The sequence below is a fragment of the Stigmatopora nigra genome, chromosome 6, assembly GCF_051989575.1.
Source record: "Stigmatopora nigra isolate UIUO_SnigA chromosome 6, RoL_Snig_1.1, whole genome shotgun sequence".
NCBI lineage: Eukaryota > Metazoa > Chordata > Actinopteri > Syngnathiformes > Syngnathidae > Stigmatopora > Stigmatopora nigra.
Genome location: NC_135513.1, coordinates 15,302,912 through 15,324,743, shown reverse-complemented (window position 1 = coordinate 15,324,743; position 21,832 = coordinate 15,302,912). Strand labels below are relative to the sequence as shown.

Genomic DNA, 21,832 nt, shown 5'->3' with positions numbered 1-21,832 from the left:
GATCATGATAAACATTTCGTTTTGTAACACTTTCACCATGTGATTTCCGTTTCCTGTTCCCTTGTTTATGTTTACTTTCATGTTTATGTCTACTTGTTGTTCGTGATTTTTTACAAAAAAGTAAAGTGGTAAGATTTTCCATGTATTTATACATATATGTAAGGGCGAAAACAAAATTTGGTAAGATCACAAATGGTTCGAGGTTGACAGGTATGGCAGTGCCCAACGAAATATTTTTTTTTTTATTTGACACTTCTTCCAGTTACAGTCCACTTGCATCGGGAACACAGTCTGATCATATTTGAACGTCTACCGATGTCAGTAAACATGATCACACAGTCATATTTCAGATTATTTGGCCTTGGAGGTGGTCATATATAGTTTTTTATATATATTTTGCACACACACACATACACAATTAACTCCTTGATGCCTAAACATTTAAATCAAAAGGCATTGGAAGGATACATAAGTATAAAAATAATAATGGATACATATTTATGTACAAATGAAATTGGCAAATAGGGAAACTCTAAAGTAAAAAGAAATAGCTTAAAATAACCATGTATCAAAGAAATTACTATTGAGCATTTTAATAAATTCATCCTTTAAAAATGATTTAGAATTTTTAAGTTATGTTTTTTTAAATATTATTCTAGGCTACATTTTCAATTAATATATTTTTTTTATGTACTTAGGTATTCCTCCAAAGATTTGTGGATATTTGTCACATAGAATTTCAGGCATCAAGGGGTTAAAACGTCAATACAAGACAACGAAAAATGTCTTTGGGGCAAATAAAAACAAAAATAAAATCCATATTCTTGCAATAATCTGTACAGTTCAAGACTGAAGGATGCTCGCTCGATGTTCAGTTCTTTCGTGGATCCACAGTTTTGTTGTCCGGGCGACAGTTTGTTCAGAATCCAGGGGAAACGTCTTTGCGTAATGCCCTCAGTGGCCACAAGAGGGAGTCATTTCCTATCATGGAGGCTCTCCTGGAAACTGGTGCTGGAGTAGCGGATGTGGAAGCCTTTCTTGCTGATGGTGTCGTCGCTATGGAAACGGACCAGCAAGGCGTCGCTGGGTGAGTAGATGCCTTCCCTGGGCTAAAATACACAAAAACAAACATTTATTTACTTGCACAAACATTTTCAACCAAATAATAAAATGTTTAATAACAATGTAAATTGTATGATTTAAAAAAAGAAGTAATTTGCATGTCTTTTTATTTCTATTTTTCAAATTTAAGTGAAAACAATCTTATAATTAAGTGTGTAAAAGTTTTCCAAGTTATCATGCAGTAGCGGTATAATGTTTTTCTTACCCCCGATCCGCAGAATCGTCCCAGCCGGCGCGCGTCCACGTCGTAGCCGTCGTAGAGTTCGATGAAGTCATAGCCGCAGTCGGCCTCTTCCTCCACTTCGAAGGTGACGAAGCTGAGTTCGATGCCATCGCCGCGCTCGGCCGTCAACAGCCACTCGCAGTCGCTGTGGCCCGGGTAGTTGTTGTCCCCAAACTGGGCGTGCGAGTACAGGTTCTTTTGACGTCCATCCGCCTTCAGGCGACCGCCGCACTCTGTGGATAAACCACAAAAATTCATTTAAATAATAAAGTGTACACATTTTTATGAATGGGGAAAAAACTGGGCATGTATAAGTAGAAGAAATCTTTTAATGAGACGTGGGTGTACGTTGTATTTTTATTTTAGATTGTATTCTCTAATCATGAAAACGGGAAGCACTGACCACTCCGGACCAGTAGACGGCAGTGCAGCACTAACGATTGGCGCCAATCCCAACATCCAGCTAACAACGAATGATGTCATTTAGCAAAGTAATTTCAGGCGAAAACATGTAGTCATTTAGCTGAGTAGTTTCTGGCGAAAATATGTAGTTATTTAGCAAAGTAATTTCGGGCGAAATGCTTTACTGAAACTTTTATGTTCCACGTGTGAAACTTTATGAACACCGCAACGACGACTAAGAGGAAAATATTCTGCGCACCTGCTTCAAATGAGGGTGAGTGTTCTGTGTTAGCTTCTTAATGTAGCTTCTTTGAACTCAATACGACTACATTTAACTACTTTAAAGTAGTCATTTCAAACTAAATACTTTGTCATAACGTTTATTCCCGACTCTCAGAATTAAAAAAAAAGTCTTAACGTGACTTTGAGAGGAAAATAATTCGCCAAACTGCTTCAAACACTTGGGTGGGCCTTTCCGTGTTAGCCACGAGCCGTAGCCATTTTGCTACACAGAAAATGTTTAAGTTTTCCTACTTTACCGGTAGAATGAGTGGCCTGGAAGCCTTTCCGCTGAACTGAGGCGTCTGAAATGAACCGCAGGTACATTCGGTTGGCGGTGGACACCAGCGGTTCTGGTATTTTGCTGCCGCATAAGCGTCCCAAGATGGCGGCCGAGTCACCGTCGCCGTCGAAGGCCTCCAAGTGGTCGTATGCACATTCCTGGTGCTGCTCGATCTCGAACTCGCTGAACGTCTACACGGTAAGCAAAAAAGCACATATTTTCATTCTACATCTTCACAGTACTCAAGATGATTTTTTGATGAAATTGTTTTTATGAAACTCGTATACACCAATTTGCTATTTGTTTTCATTTCTGTCATCGTCACGTAATTGTTAGCGTGACGTCATTCGTTTTTAATGTACTTTCCCCCCATTTCGACTACTGCGGCGATAGTAGATATTCATTTAAAACTTTTATTCATTTTATTATGCTTGAAATACACATTACTGAAGTGGCAGGCTGTAACTACAATAATATTTATAAGATTAAAATAAGTTATGACTTCATTTGAATGTCTGTGTATTGATTTTAATGGGAACGTTGCCCCTCCCAACATGGCCGTCCTGACGTCATTTCGTAAGGGCTAATGTTTTTTCGTAAATTGAATTAGCAGATGCAAATGTTTGCTAATCTATCTTTTGATTGGAACAGTTTTTTCCCCCTGTTGTAGATTGAAATGAGTTTATTTATTTTAGACATCCAATTCATTTAAAGTGGCAGTTGTTAATCACGCACAAACATTTGCAGTTTGGCAAGAGAAAATTTGGCGGTAATGTGCGCACACGTGCAGGCTAAATGCACGCCACGTGTCGCGTGAGGGAGACAGATGGGCAATCTAACCGGGCCCGAGGTCTTGCGCCAACGCATGACCGCACGCCGCGGATTTTAACCGAGATGCTAACTCCGTTTTGTTTTAGTTTAATCCAAATGAGTCCATTTGCACCCAAAAAGCTAAAAGATAATGTATGGAGGCTCTTTGTAAACGTGAAAAATTATATATATGCGTTTTTGACAAATTAAGCTCTTAGTTTTAAGTAGATACGTCAATCAATCGGCGTCCAATCGGTTCGAAGGGATTTTTCTCACGAGTGGCGGGCACTCACGATGGTCACGCGGTGTCCAGGCGTGGCGGTGATGTCCCAGGTGCACTCTTTGCGACTGGGGTACTTGTCGGGCCAGTTGGGGCTGCTCAGACTGCCGGCGGGGACGCGGATCTTGTGCTCGCATTCGGCTGTGGCCACCGGAGGGCGCCGAGTCCAAAAAAGAGAACAGGAAGCGGCAAGCCACTTTAGTTTGCCGTTTTGAAATGGACGCAGTCAACAATCGCAGGTGCGACAAGAAATGCACTGACTAAACTACTATTAATATTTAGTTTTTAAAATTTATTTTACAATTACAAGGAAATATTTTAGTTTATATAAAAAGTTTTTTAAAAAATGCTAACTAATGCCACTAAAGCATTGTCGCTGACTTGTAATTTTTTTTCACAGGTAACTTCACACCAAGTGACGCACCTTCTTTGCAGTCGTGCTCGTTTTCGTGCAAAACGAAGCCGTGGCGGCACTGGCAGACGTACGAGCCCAGCGTGTTGACGCACTCGTGTTGACAGCCGCCGTTGTCCTTGCTGCACTCGTCCTTGTCTGCCACGCCCACAAAAACAGTCAAACAAGTAAGCAAACTTTTTATTTTTTCGCATGACTGTCAAGTTTTATCAATCGGATGTCTATTATTGTCAATGGAAGGCCATTTCCACTGGCTAAAACATTTTCCAATAGATCTCTTCCTATGTATCTGTTCATCTAAAATAGTAAACCGAAAAAGACCTAATTTATGCAGGTAATGCTTTAAAATATATGCTAAAATCCACTATAAAAACCACCAAAAATTGAAAAAAAATATAGAAAATGTGAAAGAAAAAATGGCCTCAAAATCGATCCAAAAACAACAAAGTAAAGCTCGATGAAATGTTAAATAAAAATGCGCTAAAAATGAAAGTCATTAAAAAAAATGGAAAAACTGCTTAAAATCATGAAAAATTTAAATAATAAATACAAAATCCCAAGAAAAATTCAAAGTGGAAGCAAAATCGCAAAAAATATCGCCGCCTATGGTAGTCTGCATGTCTTAAATTTTTTTGTTGACTTTTTAAGTGTGCTCACCTGAAAAAAAGTGCGCCTTGAATCCCTTTTTGGAGACGGTATTGTCGGATTTGAACTCGATCCTCATGTTGTTGTACTGCGACGTGAGCACTTCGGGGACTTGGGCGCCGCAGTACTTGCCCTGGAGTTTGGAATCTGGCGACAAGCCGCTCCGCACCTCCACGTAGTCGTACTTGCACACCTGTTGGGACAAAAAAATCCAGCTCGCCAAAAACTCGGAGCGGCCCGGCGTTAAAATACGGCGCTTACCTCGTTTCCCTCCAGCTCGAAGGCCTCGAACTGCATGGAGATGCGGTACTGCGTGGGCGCCACCACGTGCCACACGCAGTTCTTATTGGGCGGGTACTCTTTGGGCCAGCCTGGCGTACTGATGGTGCCGTTTAACTTGGATAGCAGGCCGCCGCACGCCGCTGAGTCATACCAAAGAAGGACACATTCTATGTCTTTGTCCCCCCAATTAAAAATAATAACGTATTCCTTTCCATTTTTTTCACTTTCTAAACTGCTTTATCCTCACTAGAGTGAGTGACCCTTGGGATAAGCACTGTGGAACAGGATTGAATTAGAGAGAGGGTTACCTTCACAGGTCTTTTTGTCGGGCGCTAGCTCGTAGCCCGGGTCGCAGGCGCACTTGTAGCTTCCCAACGTGTTGAGGCAACGTTGCTGGCAACCGCCATTGTCCTCTTTGGAACACTCGTCCTCCTCTGGAGCACCAAAACCAAGCCACATTACAATCGCTACATCGTTTTAAGGCGTAAAATAGATTTTTTTTTCTTAACATAGGCGTGCGCACCTTTGAAGAAATTGGCAGCGAAACCCGCTTTGTTGACCGTCCCGTCCGAGACGAATTTCATCCACAGCGTGTTAGCCGTGGAACGTACGTCTTCGGGTTTGTCGTAGCCGCAGAAGCGACCGATCAGAGGGCTGCTCTCTAGTGGCCCGTCGCGTACCTCCAGGTAGTCGTACGCGCAACTGTCGTGACGTTCCATCTGTCAGCGGAAAATAAATAAATTAATAAATTCTAATTTGTCAGCGGCCAATCAATCCAAGACGGGGCGTGGTCTAATAATATTAGTCACCTCGAAGGCCTGAAAGCTGAGGCCCACATTAAAGCCTTGCGATACTGCAATCCGCCACACGCACTCTTTAGAAGGCCGGTAGTCGTCCGGGTAGTTGGGCGACTGGATCTGGCCCGAGTCTTTCTTCACGTCGCCCCCGCAGATAGCTGCGTCACCCCCCAAAAAACCCACAAAAATATTACCATTCACATCCAGACAAATCCGATCACAGCACTTTGAATTTTAGCTATTTTTATGATTTTTTTGGTCAAATTAAGGGCTCAACGAGGAAGCAAAATACCTTCGTAAAAAGCGGCGAAACCTTTTCCGACCCAGTTGCTGCTACTCCGGAATTCGATCCACATTCTGCTGTCGCTGGAGGTCAGAACGTCAGGAAGTTTGTCTCCGCAGAACCTGCCTGCACGTACGGAGCGCCGCTTTTCAATTGTTCTGCCGGCGCGCCGTTTTTTCTTTTTTTTTTGGAGGGGGGTGGTGTTTTTTGTTTTTGTTGTTTTTTTTCTCCCCCCTTTTTTTTGTGCGCAGCGGGCCTCTCACCCACCCAGCAGAGGAGCCTTCCTCCAGTAGCCGTCGCGTACTTCCATGTAGTCGTACCAACATAGGCTGCTCTTGTAAAGATCCAAAGTGGTCAAGTTGAGTACAATCTGGGGGTTCGAAAAGTGCAGATTTAATGGGGATTTTGCACAGATTTGCTGCGATTTCATCAACGCCAGTTATTAAAATATATAATGTTTGCACCTTCTCTCCAGGTGTAACAGATATTCTCCACACGCAGTGAGTGTAGGAAGGGTATCCGTTGGGGTAACCCGGAGAGGAAAAGTTGCCCGTAGAGTCTTGGAGGGTTTCACCGCATGCTTTAAAAACAAAAATAAAAACACAGAAAATATAAATTTGAACAACAAACAACAAAGTAATATTTTCATGTTTGATAGCGTTTTTGGGGTTTCTATTGATAATATAAATAAAATCATTGTAAAATTGTAAACCTTTACAATAAATTAACGTCAGTGTGGTGAGTCGGGGGCGGAGCCATGTCCAAAAAGTAATTGCATTGGAGTACCTGGACATCGATAGAGTTTCCTGGCTTGCGCAACGTCCCCCTTACTGAGTCTGGTCCGCTGGCCAATGGCGGGGCGAACGCCGTTATCGTCCCTGGACGGAAGGATGGTGTCAAGGAACATTCCCCTTTAACACAAAGAAGCACTATTTTCAAGCTCAAATTCAGGGGACATTCAAACAGACTGCATTTTTATAGTCGCGGCGCCGTTAAAAAAGCGTATTCACAAACGATCACAAGATATCGAAAAAGTACTCCTTGAGGGCTTTCAAACGAGGTGCGACTCGACGTGGTTCGATGCTGACCAAATATTTATCGTCACGAGGTTCGTAAAGATGCTAATGAGATTTTTACCGTGAAAAGGTGTTCCTGGCGTAGTGCATGATGCTGTCAAAGTCGTACGCCTCGCCCAGAGAGTTGACCTCGCCCGGTTCCATCTTCAGGAAGTTGTACTCCTGACCTGAGTCAAGTGCGCAAACGTACACAAGAGGGCGTTGGAGCGGAATCGAGAAGCCATGGGGGGGGGGGGGGGGGGGGGTTTCACCGCACGGCAACCTCACCTGGTTGGATGTTGTCCCGTATGATGGTGACGTGATCGTCGCGGTCGGGCCGTGTGTGCTCGTGCCAGAATCCGACGACGTGGCCCAGCTCGTGAACCACGATGCCAAACTTGTCGCAGTTCTTGCCGATGGAAATGGCTTGCGGCCCGTTGCCACGCCGACCCACGTAGGAGCAGCACCTGAGGGGCGCAAAACGATGGCCATCAATTAATTGACTCATTGGGACAATTTTTGACAATTTTCATGTCCGTGGGTTGACTTGGATGGGGACATCGCCCCTACCAAGATGGACGACATGGTTCAATTCAGTCATTTGCTGCCGCCCTCCCAAATGTCCAAATGGATTGGACATTTTCGGGCCTTAATGGCTGCCACTGAATGAATAGTTGAATCAGATAAGTAAGCTACTTTTAACTTTTTAATGGTAATGTATTGACTGTATTGGTAACATTGCCCCTACCAAGATGGCCGCCGTTAGGCCATTTTACTTGAAAGGTATGCTTCTGCCCTGAATTGTAATGAGTAGATGTCCAGTCCACTTTGATGGGAACATTGCCACTACCAACATGGCTGCCCTATTTAGCACGAGCTCACGAAATCTCTCAAATAACATTTGTTCATTGGCTGCCAGCCCTCCCACTTTAAATAGATTGGACTTTCAGTGCTACCCTCGAGAGCCAAAAAGTATTTTTTTCCTTTTTCCAATATATTTTCAGCCTTCCTTGAGCCCACTTGAGTCTCTTTCCCACCACAAAATTGGATAGTAGTCAGCGTTGGGGTGGGTTGTTTGAGGCCTCCTTGGCATTGGAACGCGCCAGTGAGGATTTCCTGCCCGGCAGAGGAAAAGCCGCCGGATTTATTTACATCCAGCAGCTGAAAGCTATTCCGATTGGCGTATCGCTCGCGAGCTCGCTCGTAGCAAATAGCAAACTTACCCTTTTCTACTTGGCCCAGATATCCGTGCCAGGCTAACAAATCTGATTAAAGTTATGGTTTTTTTCCCTCCCCTTTCCTCTCCACTCTTTCACTTTAACACCCCCCCGTCATCGGAGCAATGGCGTAATCCGCACCACTCACGTTTCCTTGCGTCCGTCCGTATTTCGCACAGCCGATTAAAAGGTTTAATCTCCGACGCGGCCGGCCGTAAGTAACGCGCTCGCTTGACGTACGCGTCCTCGACTCGCCCGGATGGGTGCGAGGCTTAGCAAATTTTTTTTTGAATCCCTTTAACGAAACAAACAAAAAAATACCAATGCGTTTCAATACGCCGCCATGTTCAATTTGGTTTAAAAATCAATCAAAATGAACTTTATTTGTGTAGAAAAAAAATCCTGTTTGCTTTTTGCGGTTTCTATTTTCATTGGAAAAAATATATTTAAAGAAATATATGAAAAAGAGAATATTTACAGACATTTTTGTCAAAAAGTGCTCACCCGCAAGGCCTGTAGGTAAAGACAATGTAGCTTTCCTCGTCCGTCTTTTCGATAAAAGTCACGCAGGTTTGCTTCTCCCAGTGCCGCATGGCTTGTTTGAACATGGCCCGCTGACTACCTGGAACCCCCCCCAAAAAAGGAAACCTTTTATTTTTGGGAAAATCCAATGTGGGGAGCACCCCCGTCGAATTTTTCCATTTGGTTGTTACCTGTAAAGTTCCCGCCAATGACGTAGGGAATGACCCCGCCGGGCCAGATCCTCTCGGCGCGTGAGGTGGCCGCTCGGGGAAAGCGGCCGTTGCCGCTCTCGCCGTTTCGGTTCTTGCGGCCAGAGTATTTTGGGAAGAAGTCTAAAAGAAATCAAATAAAAAAATTAAGTGTCACGGTCAGATTTTTGAAATGATATTAATAATAAAGTAGGGACCAGGCTAATTTTTGTTTTAAATTGTTCGAAAGGTATAGTCAGACTAAATAAATATATAAAAAAGGGTAGTAGTACTTTAAAAAAAAAAAAAATATATATATATATATATATATATATATATATATATATATATATATATATATATATATATATATATATATATATATATATATATATATATATATATATTTTATCTATAAAATAATGTCATTAATAAAGTACTTTAAGAATAAAAAATACTAAAAAGACAATAACAAACTTTTAATATTATTTTCTTATTTTCAATGTCCAAAAATAAATCCAAATGCATAAAAAAATGAAGAATATTGGTAAATATATATATCTCTATATCTGCCCCCTACAGGACTGGAGTGTAACTGCATGTGGGATTTGACATAGGCTGCTGAGTCAACTTACTCCATCCGAAATGTCGCAACCTCTCCAAAAGCAGGTAGAGAGAACCTCTTTTTTTACTGACTTGGCGTTCCTCCGGCACACCTGAAATTGTAAAATGCGCTCAATTTAAGCCGTTAAATTTAAATGCCACCGTGCTCACCTGATTTGCGCGTCCCCCGCGAGACATCCGTCAAACGTGCGGCGCCGTGCGCACAAAACATGTTCAGGTCCTCCTCGTCCAAGGCGATGTCGCCCCAGAACGCCGCTGTAAAGATACGATTTGTTCAATTCTGATTGTCCCAGTTGGGAAATGTGTTTTTTATAGAACATAATTTTTAGTTGGGCATTTGGCTTCTACTGAAGTAATGAAACAGAGAAGATTAGATTAGAATTTTATTTCATCTCGTAATTCAGACACAGAAAGCATTGTAGACCTAGGCAGACCTTTTTTGTAACCAAACTTTTCTATGACAATCTTTCGCCTTGTGTAAATTACACCACTTTCTTGTCTTTAATCTTGACTCTCAAATCCATTTCCTTGTCAAAATTTTACTCTCTTGAACCAAAATGCTGCATCATTTACTGAGTAAGGCCAAACCAAAACCTTGATGTCAACAATCTTAAGCTACTTGATGAAAGAAGAAGCCCAGTTTGAAGTGTATGGATCGGACTTTGCGGCATTGCGCCGCTTTAAATAGCCCAAGGTCACCCTAGAAAGTGAACGTCGGTCGGCCATTGATCCGCCAAGGAAACCGCACGCTTTGTCCTTGGTTGCTTTTGGATCAGAGGCAAAATGTCTACCGCCCCAAAAAAGTCCAAGGTCCATTTCGCCTCTCCTCTTGACCTGAAATGATGCGACGGTGGCTCGTGCGAACGCCGTGAGTCACACTTTGACACGCTGAAATATTCAACACTCGGGGCGTCCTCCATCTGCGCCGTTTCTGTGACGCCGGTCTTGCTAAAAAATGCAAAGTCCACTTCCACGCCTGGCTGTAAAATCTGGGTGGGGGAAAATCCAAATTTTCAAATCAGAGCCCGACAACGGATTCTTCCATCGGATCACCACTTTGCTCTTTTTAGGGAGATGTCTACTTCCTGGAATAACACAAACAAATGCAACTCAGGCACTTCCATGGAATCTTGCAATTTCCCCTTGTCATTTGTCCACTTTCTATCCAATGGTCTCTTCCAAGTCCAACCATCCGCTTTCAGTCAACCAAAATGGCTGCTCATTGCTCAACAACGCAAGACATGACAGCACAAATGACCTCATTCATTAATCACTAACTCCCACAATCACATTACCAAGCTTGTGTCTAATTACTGAAGTAGTCAAGCACCCATTGACTTTGTTACTACGGGAGTGTCTACTTACTGGACTAGTCCACCATTCATGTGAAACAAGTTCATTCATATTTAGTAGTCAGATCCTCACAATTACGACACTTTTCATGCAAGGCTGTGTCTAGTCACTGGCATAGTCAATCTCTTTTTGTCACATTATTTACTGGAACACTTTTTATGCTTCCTCAACTTAAGCATGTTACCAGGGCATGTCCACTTCATCGCTTTCCATGAATTAGTCAGTATCTATCCATATCTGATTACCAAGGATCTGTCTACTTACTGGTCTTTGACCACTTTTATCACAATCTTGACTAGCTCACTTTCCATTCTCAGGTTCTACCGGGACAATTTTTATGTATATTTAGTTCTCTAATAGCTTTGCTGAATACACTTTTCAAACTTTACCGACCGGGATAGGTCTACTTGCTGGAGTAGTCAACCACTAGGTTTACCAGAACCATTTCCATGTAATAGTCCATTTCTCATGAGTGACTTTTTCATAGTTACGTACATAGTTGCCTATTTTTTCAAAACTAGCCTTCTCTTGAGATTAGGACATGTGTACTTGCTGGACCCGGGCTCTTCCCAAGAATTAGTCACCACCCAAAGTGCTCCCCCTTGGTTTTTTAATGATGTCATTTGTTTAAAACCACATGTTGATTTGTCATTTTTTGAGTTCGCGGCCACCGTGAGGTCACCTCGCGTCGTGTCCCGAATGTACGCATGTGTCGCTAACATGTGCCGCCTCGTCAAATTATTCTAGCGTCATATTAAAAAGAGATTATCTCTTTGGAGGATTTTTGGCCTGCAAGTAATCATTGTAAAAGCGGCTCGTTGATCCCCGCCTAATGTTTGAACCGGGAACGGATTGGAGGTGGCCATCGCCGTCGCCGCTAGCGCGCTAACGGTTAGCGTGTCAATAGAAGACAAAGAGTTAAAAGAGCAGCCTGCGGCAGAAGGTGACTTTGACGCTAAAAGCCTTCCAAACTAAAGCGTGCGCCCACATGGAATATTGATGTCAATCGAGCGGACGCGTTGTAGGTGAGCGGCGTGACGGAAATGCCGACTCAGCGCTCAGCACCCCTCGCTAAACACCCCCCCCCCCCCCCCCCCACCTCCAACCCCCGGCCCTCGCCTTCGCCCACCCACGATGCGGGAAACAATGAGCTAACAACGTGAGGCAGGAATCCTAAGAAGCACTTTGGGAAATCTTTGCTGTCCTCACTGAACTGAATCAGTGTGTTTTTTGGCAAAATAGGCCAGATTTTAACATTGAAACTAATTGGACATCTACAAGTGTTAAAGTCGTTGGAAGGAATGGACAGGATTTAAAGATAAAACTCTTTGGATGCCTTTGATGGCGTTAAACGTTTAATTTATTTGAAATTGATGCTGCTTCATTTTAATTGATTAGCTATGGACATGGCCTCGGGGCGGCCATCTTGATAGGGGCGATGTCAACCAAGTGGGAGGTTTGAATGTACAGATAGTCGTAGTGAATTCTTTTAGAGGCAATTCACATCAGATGGATGATTTATCAACTTGAAAATGGCTTTATTTTTGCATTGGACTGTGTTGTTGGCGGCCATTTTGGGTCAGGTGACCTACAGTTACATGCTAGATTTGGGAATGTTTACATATTGCGTAGCATATGCACCTTCTTTATTTATTAAGTACTCCTCTATACTTAAGTCGTTTTGATGCTGTATCGGTGCAACGCTACTTCAAATGTATCTAATGATTTAAAACGACTTGGTAAAGCTAAACTAGCTACATTTTGATGCACATTCTCTTGCTACCGGATGGCTTAGTGTCTGAAAAGTTGAGTAAGAACCAGCAAGCTTTTGTTTTCCGTCTTCCAGGAGCCCCACAAAGCTCACCACACATACACACACGAATGTAGTATGTGCGCGAGCTCGTACTTTCCGTGATTTTTTTTTTTTTTTTTTTTTTTTTTTTGGAAGGAAGCATGAATGACTCCGGAGCGCCATGTGTGTGTGCGTGTGTGTCATCTCCAGCTGAGCGGCAGGATGCAGACAAGCAGGAAGAGATAAGCCAGGGTGAATGGAGGGAGCGTAGCGTGTGTGCGTGTGTGCGTGCGTGCGTGCGTGCATGTGTTGTCCCGCAACCACACAGTCCGACCAGATAAGCAGACCGCCGGCAAATATTGCCGGCGTGTGAAAACAGGAGGCAGAATGGCCGGCCGCCGCCAGCCTGAGTCGACCCGTCAAGGTCGTGCCCCTCACTCCTAAAAAGGTGGCGTCTCCAGGGTAGCCGCTAAGGGGTTAGCGTTAGCGCTAGGGTCTTGTTAGAATGGGACATAGGCTTTGTCATCATCATTGACTTGACAAAAGCCCAATTGTCATTATACCCAGCTGTGTATGATGAAATTGGTAAATAACCAATAGACACCAAAGTGGAGAGTATAGAGAGACTGCACCCGTCCGCGCCGTCATCTTGGCTCTTTTTTTGTAAATTGCTTTCAGTTCTGTTTGTAAGATGGATGTTTGGAGATTGTTGTTATTTTTTTTTTAGATAATTGGTTAAAATTGGTAAGACGCACAAGCGCAAGGTGCACAAGCCGATCTTTGTCAGGTTTTTGGGATGTCCGGAATGTGCGGAATGTGGCCGGATGCCAACTTTGTACTTTTGCCGTGCATGGCGTTACATTCCAGACGTTTTTTGGCTTTTACGCCAGGATTGTCGTGGAATTCTAGTGAAAGTGGGAGGAGCTACGAGGGCACCTGTTCGCTTGAATTGCAAATTTTGGTGGTTGTTAATGGAACAAATAGACGTTTGAGAACGTTGTTTTTGGAAATGGTTGTGGGATGTTTCTCGATGGTTAAACTTATATTTTCCCATTTTGACAAATTGCGACCACAAAAAGTTATTGTTTTGATTCTGCGTTACCAAGGGATTTCCCGCCCTCTTTCCACCATCAGCCAATCACAAAAACTCTTGTTTGTCTTGGTTGCTAAGGCTCTGGAGGCTAAAGTTGCTTTTAATTAACAAGCGGTGCTGACTGTAGTTTCTGCGTCAGCCAGCAGAGGGCTAACGCACTAGCGCTTCTGTTGTAGTTGTAATGTGAGCTCAGATCGTAGTTCATTTTGAACTTGTTTTAAGCATATTTTTTGGTTCATTTTGAAAAGTGCATTTAAAAAGGGGCCTCATTTTTTGACTTGGATGACATTTCGGATCTCCTTTGTCACATTTTGACCACAAACAGCCTCCCTGGGAGCTTTTATTTTATTGGCCAGCTGTTATTTAGCCCGTTGCCGCCCCTAAACGTGACCCTTGTGCATTGTATATCACCTCCGTGTAACAATTTGATCGTAAATAGGTCCCGAGTGCCACGTTAGCGCAACAGGCTAACCCTCATTAGGTAATTGGCTGGCCTTGACGATGACAAACGTCCACTCCGTTAAAAGCGGGAGGGTGGCGATGGATTGAATATATTATATATATAAATATTTTACATTAGATTAACTCATTCATATATTTGGAACAAGGCCCACTTTAAATGCTCTTATGTATTATTAAATCTCCATAAGAATTTACATTTTACAAGAATTTAATATGTAGTTTTTTTAAAAACGACTTAATTCGCCCCCAGTGTAAACATTAAATTCAGTGATACCTTTGTGCACCACTAGAGGGAGCGAGCATTACCACACTGATATTTGCTGCATATTAAGACATTTCCTCATTAGTATTATATATTAAATCATTCCAAAATGTGTCTAACAATATATTAAAACAATTCCAGCACTTTCAAATTGACTGAATTGACGGAATATTTTGCAAGTGCAAAAATTTGAGATGACAAAATGCCATTAAAAGTCTATTTTATAATGCAATATAAACATTTCTTTACTTTGCATACTCCTGTCACTCAAAGACACAATGCAAAGCCCATTTTTAACTTATTGTACCACATTAAGCGACACTGACCGGCTTTGCAGGGGTCCTTGTAGTCCACGGCGTCCGGTCTATCGGCGGCGGCCGCCGCCGCGTCGTCGTAGTAGTCGTAATCGCGCTCGTCGTAGTCCACCCCTCGGCCCACCTTGGCCCAAACGCTCAAGCCGGCCAGCAGCAGCGTCAAGCAGCGCATCTTGGCGGCCACCGCCGGGGGGACTCGCTCCATCCCAAGCAGCAGAAAAAAAAACTGCCAAAAAACCCAAAAATAGCCCCCCAAAAAAAAGAAGCAACGCGGACCTCCGGCTCCGACACCCCGCGGCCGACCCGCCCCCAAACCCCCCGGTCAGCGCTCCCAATTAGGACGCCGCTAAAGTGCGGCGCTGGCCGGCCCCGCTCGTCCGGGAGCCCCCCATGGCGCCGAGGGGCCGTCGTCCGGGAGCTCCGAGCTGTGAGTCCAACAAAAAGATGAAGAAGAAGAAGAAAGAGAAGAAGGTCCGTGAAGGCAGGCGACGCAACCAAGCTCAAACATCCGCCCGGACGCGCGCACTCCCTCACTCACTCACTCACTCACTCACCCTCTCACACACACATACACACACACATGCGCTTGGAAGAACTACAGTAACTACTGGAGTAGCAAAGAAGTGCAGCTCATAGACATTCATGACTCTCTCGCTCTCTCCCTCTTTGCACTCATGACTTTCAATGGACGGCGATAGACGTCCAATCCGCTTCAAGTGGGAGGGTTTTATAGGTTCCTCCCACTTTAAATTCATTGGAGCTTTCCATTTCCATTCAGAACGGGACTATTAGAAGTCTATCAAAGTCAATGGCACCGAATGAGTGAACAATTTCATTCGCTGCCGACCCTCCCACTTTGAATGCATTGGACGTTTGTCGATTTTTGTATAATTCACAACAAGACGATTATTAGACATCTATTTCACCCAAACTAGCATTGGCCAGCATATGCAATATTTCTTTGCCATATTTCTATATTTTTATGTATATATCGAGATACCCTGCACCCCTATTATACTATATATCACAAAAACTTTTTTTTAAATCACAACATTCAAATAAGCAGGGTTCCAGTTTATGCCTACATTATGATTTTTATGATAAACAAACGACTTGAACAATAATAAAACCGCTAACGCACCGATGCTAACTGCTAACTAGTTTCCCCATTGCATGCTAACACTCTGAACTGGATCTATTTCTAGTATTTTCTCGTTACTTTTAGTTTTCTAACTAATCACGTCTTTCCAAGCCATGCTAGCACGCCAACTCAACCGCCGCGCACGTGAGACGCGGCTAATTGACAAATACCTTTGGTGACTTGCACGCGCTCACGCGGATCTTACCTGTAGTCTCCCATCACGCCATTCTCCTTCCGAGCGAGAGGTTAGCGGGACCACCCGGGTTTGGGGGGGGGCGACGTGCCACGCCGCTGGCGCCCCCCCATCACTACAGCTCAATCTAGGCAAGATCCACGACTAAACGAGATTATGGCGCGGCGTCCCCGCGCCGCTAATCCCGGCGCTCTGCGGGTAGTGCCGCGTGCTGACGTCAATCCCGGCGACAAGCTGTCCACTCGCCAAGGCCGGCGCCGTAAATCCTTTCCACAGGCAGGCAAAAAAAGACCCAGATGTGGATCTAACTGTAGTTTCGTTTAGCTAACATATTCAAAATGAGTAAACTGCCACCTCAGAAACTTTCACTTTGACTCGTTAAATGTTTGGATTCAATGTGGATTATATAGTTTTTTTTATTGTGTTATGTACTACAGATTCAAAATGGCCTCCTGAACCAAAATGGCTGTTTTCCTGTATCATTTTCGCAAATGGCTTTGAGACTTATTGCTTTATAAATTTCATTTGTTCCACATTTCATCCGCTTATTTTCTGAAGCCGCGTATCCTCACAATGATCATGGGGGTGCTGTAGCCTGCACATTTGCACTTATTTCTTAATTTTGCAGTGTCCTATAGATCCAAAATGGCCACTTTTAACCACTTTTCTATGTTTTTTTGGGCCATATGTTCTATTGACTTTTGGCTAGCTCTACTTTTGATACCTCTACGCAGCAAATTTCATATTTCTGTCTTTGGGGACTGAATTGTTTTCATAAAATAAGAATGCGAAATCCTTGAAAAGTACTTAGAAGCCATTTTAGACAGCCCTTGGCATATTTAATAAGAAAGATAGCATATCTGCCAACAAAGCACTATCCATTGAGCTAGTTGACGGTGTGTGTGAGTGTGTGTGTGGTTTAAATGCTGGTGAGGTACTTTCACAGAGTTTCAGGGACACTTGGATCGATGCGGCCTTTAAATAAGGACCCAAATTCCTTGATTTTGCTGATCTGGATGGATACACAATGCTTTCTTCAAAACAAAAGTTAGTTTTTGGCTGTCTTTTTCATGCTAAGGCACAAAGCTAACAAAACACGCAAGCTAACTCACGTATGCTTGAAAGAATATTAGACGTTTTTTGCTGTCTACAGAATAGAATTGTCAATAGCCGCCAGATTGTGATGTCATCTGGGAGGCGTGGCTCACGTTTCCGTGCCATTGAGCGCGTTAAGGTGCGGTTGACTGCAATATGCTAATGTCGGGTGCTAATTGCTCGGCCCGGGCTAATTGGCAATGCGGATTATCGATGTGCAGCGTTAGCAAGCCGCTTCTAAAATGCTGACGCCGGTTTTCCCGTGGGAGGTTTACGATTCAATTGATGCGCGCAGGTCGTGTTGGGATGTCGTAGCATACGCGGGGAAAAGTTTGGCTTGGGGGGCCTTCCCAGTTTTAAAGGATTGGACAGATATTGTCGTCAATGGCAGATAGAGTTGAGATATGTGAGGTTACATGAGATTTGTTATTTGATTTTATGAGTTTTTTGTTAGTTTTCAACGCAAGACAGTTTGATTTTGTTTTTGAATGATTTGTATTTTTAATGACTCATGGCTTTTTGTTCAGCATTCGTTAATTAGTATATAAATAATTATTTTTATAATAATAATTACATTTCCTTTTTAAATGCACATCGCCAAACGTCGTCTGTCTACGTGGTTATCAATTATGTAATTCGAATTGAATACCTAATTGGCGTCAATGGTTATAATCGATCGAATGGTAATACCAAATTTGTCCACAAGGTAGCGACAATTAACCTAATTTCAAGGGTAGTGAAACGTGTGGGGAAACACAATGAGAACAAACATTTCCCCGAACACACGAAATAGTATAGAATTGTATTAAAGTAAAAACAATCTTTGTGGAATTCACCCACAATACTGTTGTTATTTTTTTAAACAAAGCTTTTTCAGAAAACTATTTTTAGCAGAAGTTGATCCGGTTTGAGTAACTGTTTATTTTTTCCCCATGTGATGTTAAATCCACATATAACATAAAAATGACCCAAAGTAGTTCGTAATGTATTACTCAGCAGACGTAGTAAGTAAATTGAGTCACATCCGGGTACTTGTTCACGCCGCTTTTACGTGTCGTTGCAAAAAGTCTGTAAATTACGGTAACTCGGGGAGCTCCCTGCCTGGCATTTAGCCAGGCATTTTTCCACGTTAAAAAATGGTGACTAATTCATAAAAGACAACTCCCGCGATTGAGTTGTCGCGTCTGCGGGAGACGTCAGGCGTGTCTGCGAGGACTGCACACGGCGTCTGCTTTGACGAATGTCCCAAAAAGTCCGCGGGGAAGTTCCCCAGGAAATCCCCCGTTCGCTCGCTTCTATTATCGTCGACGCCAGGCGCGCCTTACTCTGCTTCATTTGACGAAGAAACGCGGCCGGGGGAACATATGGTGGGTGACTAAAATTCTGCTTTAAATCCCCCCTCATCCGCCCCCGTATTTGGTACGCTCTTGGCGCCAAAATGGAGCGAGCCGAGGTGGAGAAGACGTGGTGCCAAGCCGGGCTCTTCACGGAGAGCCGCCGGCAGGAGGCGGAGTTGTTAACGGAGAAGGACGGCTTCGGAGCCGAGTTTGAGGCGAGGTTGCGGGCGACTACGACGACCGTTGCTCCTTCCGACGAGTCTCTGGACAATTGGTGGGAGGAATTCTGTCAATTGAAACAAACTAAAACTGACGACCCTTTGAAAGGGGACACACAGCAAGAGGTACATTTTTTTAAGCTTTTCTTAACTCTTAAATAATTTCATTGACGATTCAAAAATAGATACACGAGTGCTAAATATAGAAAATTCACAGTAGATTTTGATTTAAAGTCACTAGAAAAATGTCAATAAGATAAAAATTTACTTTTTACATTTCTAAACTACTTTTCAAATGTTTTATTTTTATTTTAACATTTTACATTGTTTTTTTTTTTAAACTAACATCCTCTTCTTTTTTCCCTATTTTAAACATATTTTTTCAATGTCGTTTTCTATTTCTAATTTGCCTTGAACTTTGTAAGGAAAAGTGTTACTTAAATGAATGTAGTTTATTTCCCAAATGTTTTCTTTTAGACGTATATTTTTAATTGTAATGAAAACAAATCAATTTGCCATTTTTTTCTAATGGTTTTCTGCTTCCGTTTGTCTATTTTTATTATTGTTATTACGTTCTTGTACTATGTCAACTCATAAATAATGTTCCTTCACTGTTTCTGTCACCCAGTCCAAAGTGATTGGACCACACCATTAAAAAAACAGTTTTTTTTTAACCCCAACTTTCCATTTTTGCTCACTTCAGATATCGTCGGACGCACTGGAATATCCCAACTCCCAAATTCAACAACTACAGGAAGAAAACGAGCAGCTCAAACGTCGCATTTCATACGTAGGAAAACTAATCTTTTATGACTCTATAATAAAAATACTAAAGGCAAGGCCATTTTTTGTGTTGGCAGGTCCAAAGTCTGAACTCGCAGTGGCAAAAGTACGACTCGACCCGGGAGGACTACATCCGAGGACTTCGCCAGCGCTTCAAAAGCGCCCCGGCGGGCGAAGCCGGCGCCGCCAGCTCAACGGCACTACGCCGAGAGGTCGTCCGACTCAATGCGTCGCTGGAGGACAAAATAGACGAGTGCGCCAGGTTGCGCAAAGAAGCCGGCGAAGAACGAGATCGCGTCCGGATGTTGGAGCAGCAGGTCAGATTTCGCACATCTAAAAACTTTTAATTCTATGAATTGAAGATTCTGAGAAATGAATGATGTTTTTACGACCGGATTAGGCAGTCATTTACGCGGAGGATTTCAAGTCGGAGCGAGCCGACCGCGAGCGAGCTCAAGGACGTCTTCAAGACCTCAAAGAGCAGATTGGTCTCTTAAAGCAACAGCTACGCCAACAGGTCAGCCAATCACTCAATATCTTATCACATTTTTGAAGTATTTATTTATTTTAAGACCAAACATGTTTTTTTTTTTTTGCAGGAAGCGAGCCGAAAAAAAACTGATGTGGTTCCACTGTGTCACGTGCACATCGGCCACCGGGTGTCGTCATCCTCGCGGTGGCGACGCACATCGGACGACGGCGAGACGACAACGGCGGCACCGCGGTGCCCGCGATGCACGGCCGCCCTCGAACAAGATGTCGGTCACTACTTCATCCGCCGTGAGGACGGCGCCAACTGGTGAGCGCTATGTGGAATACCTCAACTAAAAAACTCTTATTATGCACCTTTTTATTTTTTAGTTTTTTTGTCAGGACCGGTTAACCCTTTATAGGGCAAGTGCCTAATTTGCCACATTTATTAAAAAAAATTCAGCCTCAATATCATGGATAATTATGTTGGTATTTTTTATTATTCAATATTTTAGTGCAGTCCAAAGCATTAATAGGCTCTGGCAACCCTCCAAAAATATAAGTGGCTCGAAAAATTAATGAATAGTTCGTAATTGTATTTTTTTTAAATATATTTTTTACTTGGAAGTACTTTTTTAGAAACTAGTCAAATTTTAAATCGTTTTTTATGTTTTTTTTGTTTTAACTAGAAAATACAAGTCAGTAATTGCTGAATTCAGGTTAATTTCTAGAAGTGGGTTCATTTCAAAGTGATTTTATTTTTATTCATTTGATGTCACTTTCTGTTTATTTTCACACATTTACAAGTGGATTACTTCCTATTTAGTTTTGGTCTATTTTGGCCCACTTTCTGTTCATTTTTGGTCATTTCTGGGTCACTCCTTGTTCATTTCGGGTCATTTTCTGTTTATAGATAGTATTTAATTCAGGGCCCTATAAAGGGTTGAATCCGGCGAGTAAAAAAAATACAAAATACGGTGCTAATGATCTTGTGATAATTTATTATCATACAAAAAAGCCATAAAACAGTCGTTTACTGCGATATTATTTTAATATAATTCAACTGTATTTATTCCATTTTCAATTGATGCAAAGAAACATTTTGGAAGATGGTCCTTTTTTTTCTCCCTGTATTTTTTTAAATAAATTATTTTCCAAAGTGATGCTCTGTTTTGACTTTCTATTTTCCCCAAGGTAAGATGGCGTCCATTCAACTTTGAACTTCGATTGCAGTCAGTGGAAGTTAACGCTTAAAAAAAAAAAAAAAAAAAACAAGGCCGACCCGTAGCGTGTCTGCTAACGTTTAGCAGCGTGAGGTGGGAAAAACCCTGGTCATGTGACACAAACGTGACGAATACAGTGTGAGAAAGCCGTGCGTAGTAACGCTTGAGGACAAACATACTATGTCTTCACGGGTTAGTTGGGGAAGGGGATGTCCGACTTCATGGAAATCAAAGATGGAGGAAAATATAAGGGCAAACAAACAAAGGCACACAGAAGGAAGAATATTAAAATCTCTTTCATGATATCAGACGCTTTGTGGTGTCCAATTGTCCTTAAGGTTAATTTGATAGGCTTTGTCACTACTTGATGCTTGTTCATTTTTTGCCAACTCAAGACATTGAGCAATCAAAACACATTCTCAAATAAAAGCCTTTCTATGTATGAACATTTTATAATACAAAATAAAACTTTTTTATGTTTAATTTTGGATAATGACATTAATATTATTATTTTTTTTTTTTTTAAAGATCACGTCAGGCATCCGCCTGAGACGGATATGACCGCAAAAGCAGATGTGACGTTTGCCACAATCACGCGAGCTTCATGAAAAAAAATCACTACAAAAAGCTTTAAGCCAACAATTAATGTACGTCCTTATTTCTGTTATTAT

The 21,832-nt window shown here is 42.6% G+C and overlaps 2 protein-coding genes across 4 annotated transcripts; one reads left to right on the top strand and one right to left on the bottom strand.

Moving 5' to 3' along the window:
- Positions 1–253: 253 nt before the first annotated feature.
- Positions 254–15,360, bottom strand: LOC144197946 (dorsal-ventral patterning tolloid-like protein 1). Its single transcript, XM_077718694.1, has 21 exons — positions 14,713–15,360; positions 9,575–9,679; positions 9,436–9,516; positions 8,804–8,944; positions 8,595–8,712; positions 7,162–7,340; positions 6,956–7,061; positions 6,605–6,729; positions 6,283–6,398; positions 6,086–6,188; positions 5,828–5,944; positions 5,548–5,693; positions 5,262–5,457; positions 5,047–5,172; positions 4,718–4,878; positions 4,469–4,649; positions 3,824–3,949; positions 3,413–3,540; positions 2,287–2,500; positions 1,328–1,578; positions 254–1,109 (listed from the first exon to the last, which is right to left on the bottom strand). The coding sequence occupies exons 1-21, from the start codon at positions 14,903–14,905 to the stop codon at positions 975–977; spliced, it is 3,048 nt and encodes a 1,015-aa protein (XP_077574820.1). The 5' UTR covers positions 14,906–15,360; the 3' UTR covers positions 254–974.
- Positions 1,769–21,101, top strand: tnip2 (TNFAIP3 interacting protein 2). Of its 3 annotated transcripts, XM_077718697.1 has the most exons (9): positions 1,769–2,021; positions 2,348–2,507; positions 3,800–3,978; positions 9,383–9,469; positions 18,574–18,810; positions 19,388–19,474; positions 19,545–19,784; positions 19,868–19,984; positions 20,067–21,101. In XM_077718697.1, exons 4-9 carry the CDS (start codon positions 9,446–9,448, stop codon positions 20,268–20,270), a joined length of 909 nt encoding a protein of 302 aa, XP_077574823.1. In that variant the 5' UTR covers positions 1,769–2,021; positions 2,348–2,507; positions 3,800–3,978; positions 9,383–9,445; the 3' UTR covers positions 20,271–21,101. The 3 variants fall into 3 exon arrangements, with proteins under 3 accessions (XP_077574823.1, XP_077574825.1, XP_077574824.1); XM_077718699.1 differs by lacking the exon at positions 2,348–2,507; XM_077718698.1 differs by lacking the exon at positions 1,769–2,021 and having other exon boundaries at positions 2,330–2,507.
- The last annotated feature ends 731 nt before the right edge of the window (positions 21,102–21,832 follow it).

What these genes read in the sequence shown, in the direction of transcription:
- LOC144197946 (XM_077718694.1), bottom strand. Translation starts at nt 14,905, where the DNA reads ATGGAGCGAGTCCCCCCGGCGGTGGCCGCCAAGATGCGCTGCTTGACG. An exon ending in GCGGGGGACGCGCAAATCAG is followed by an intron (nt 9,517 to 9,574) that starts GTGAGCACGGTG and finishes TTACAATTTCAG; the next exon opens with GTGTGCCGGAGGAACGCCAA. An exon ending in GAGGAAGGCTCCTCTGCTGG is followed by an intron (nt 5,945 to 6,085) that starts GTGGGTGAGAGG and finishes CCGTACGTGCAG; the next exon opens with GCAGGTTCTGCGGAGACAAA.
- tnip2 (XM_077718699.1), top strand. Translation starts at nt 9,446, where the DNA reads ATGTCGCAACCTCTCCAAAAGCAG. An exon ending in AAGGGGACACACAGCAAGAG is followed by an intron (nt 18,811 to 19,387) that starts GTACATTTTTTT and finishes TGCTCACTTCAG; the next exon opens with ATATCGTCGGACGCACTGGA. An exon ending in TCAAACGTCGCATTTCATAC is followed by an intron (nt 19,475 to 19,544) that starts GTAGGAAAACTA and finishes TTGTGTTGGCAG; the next exon opens with GTCCAAAGTCTGAACTCGCA.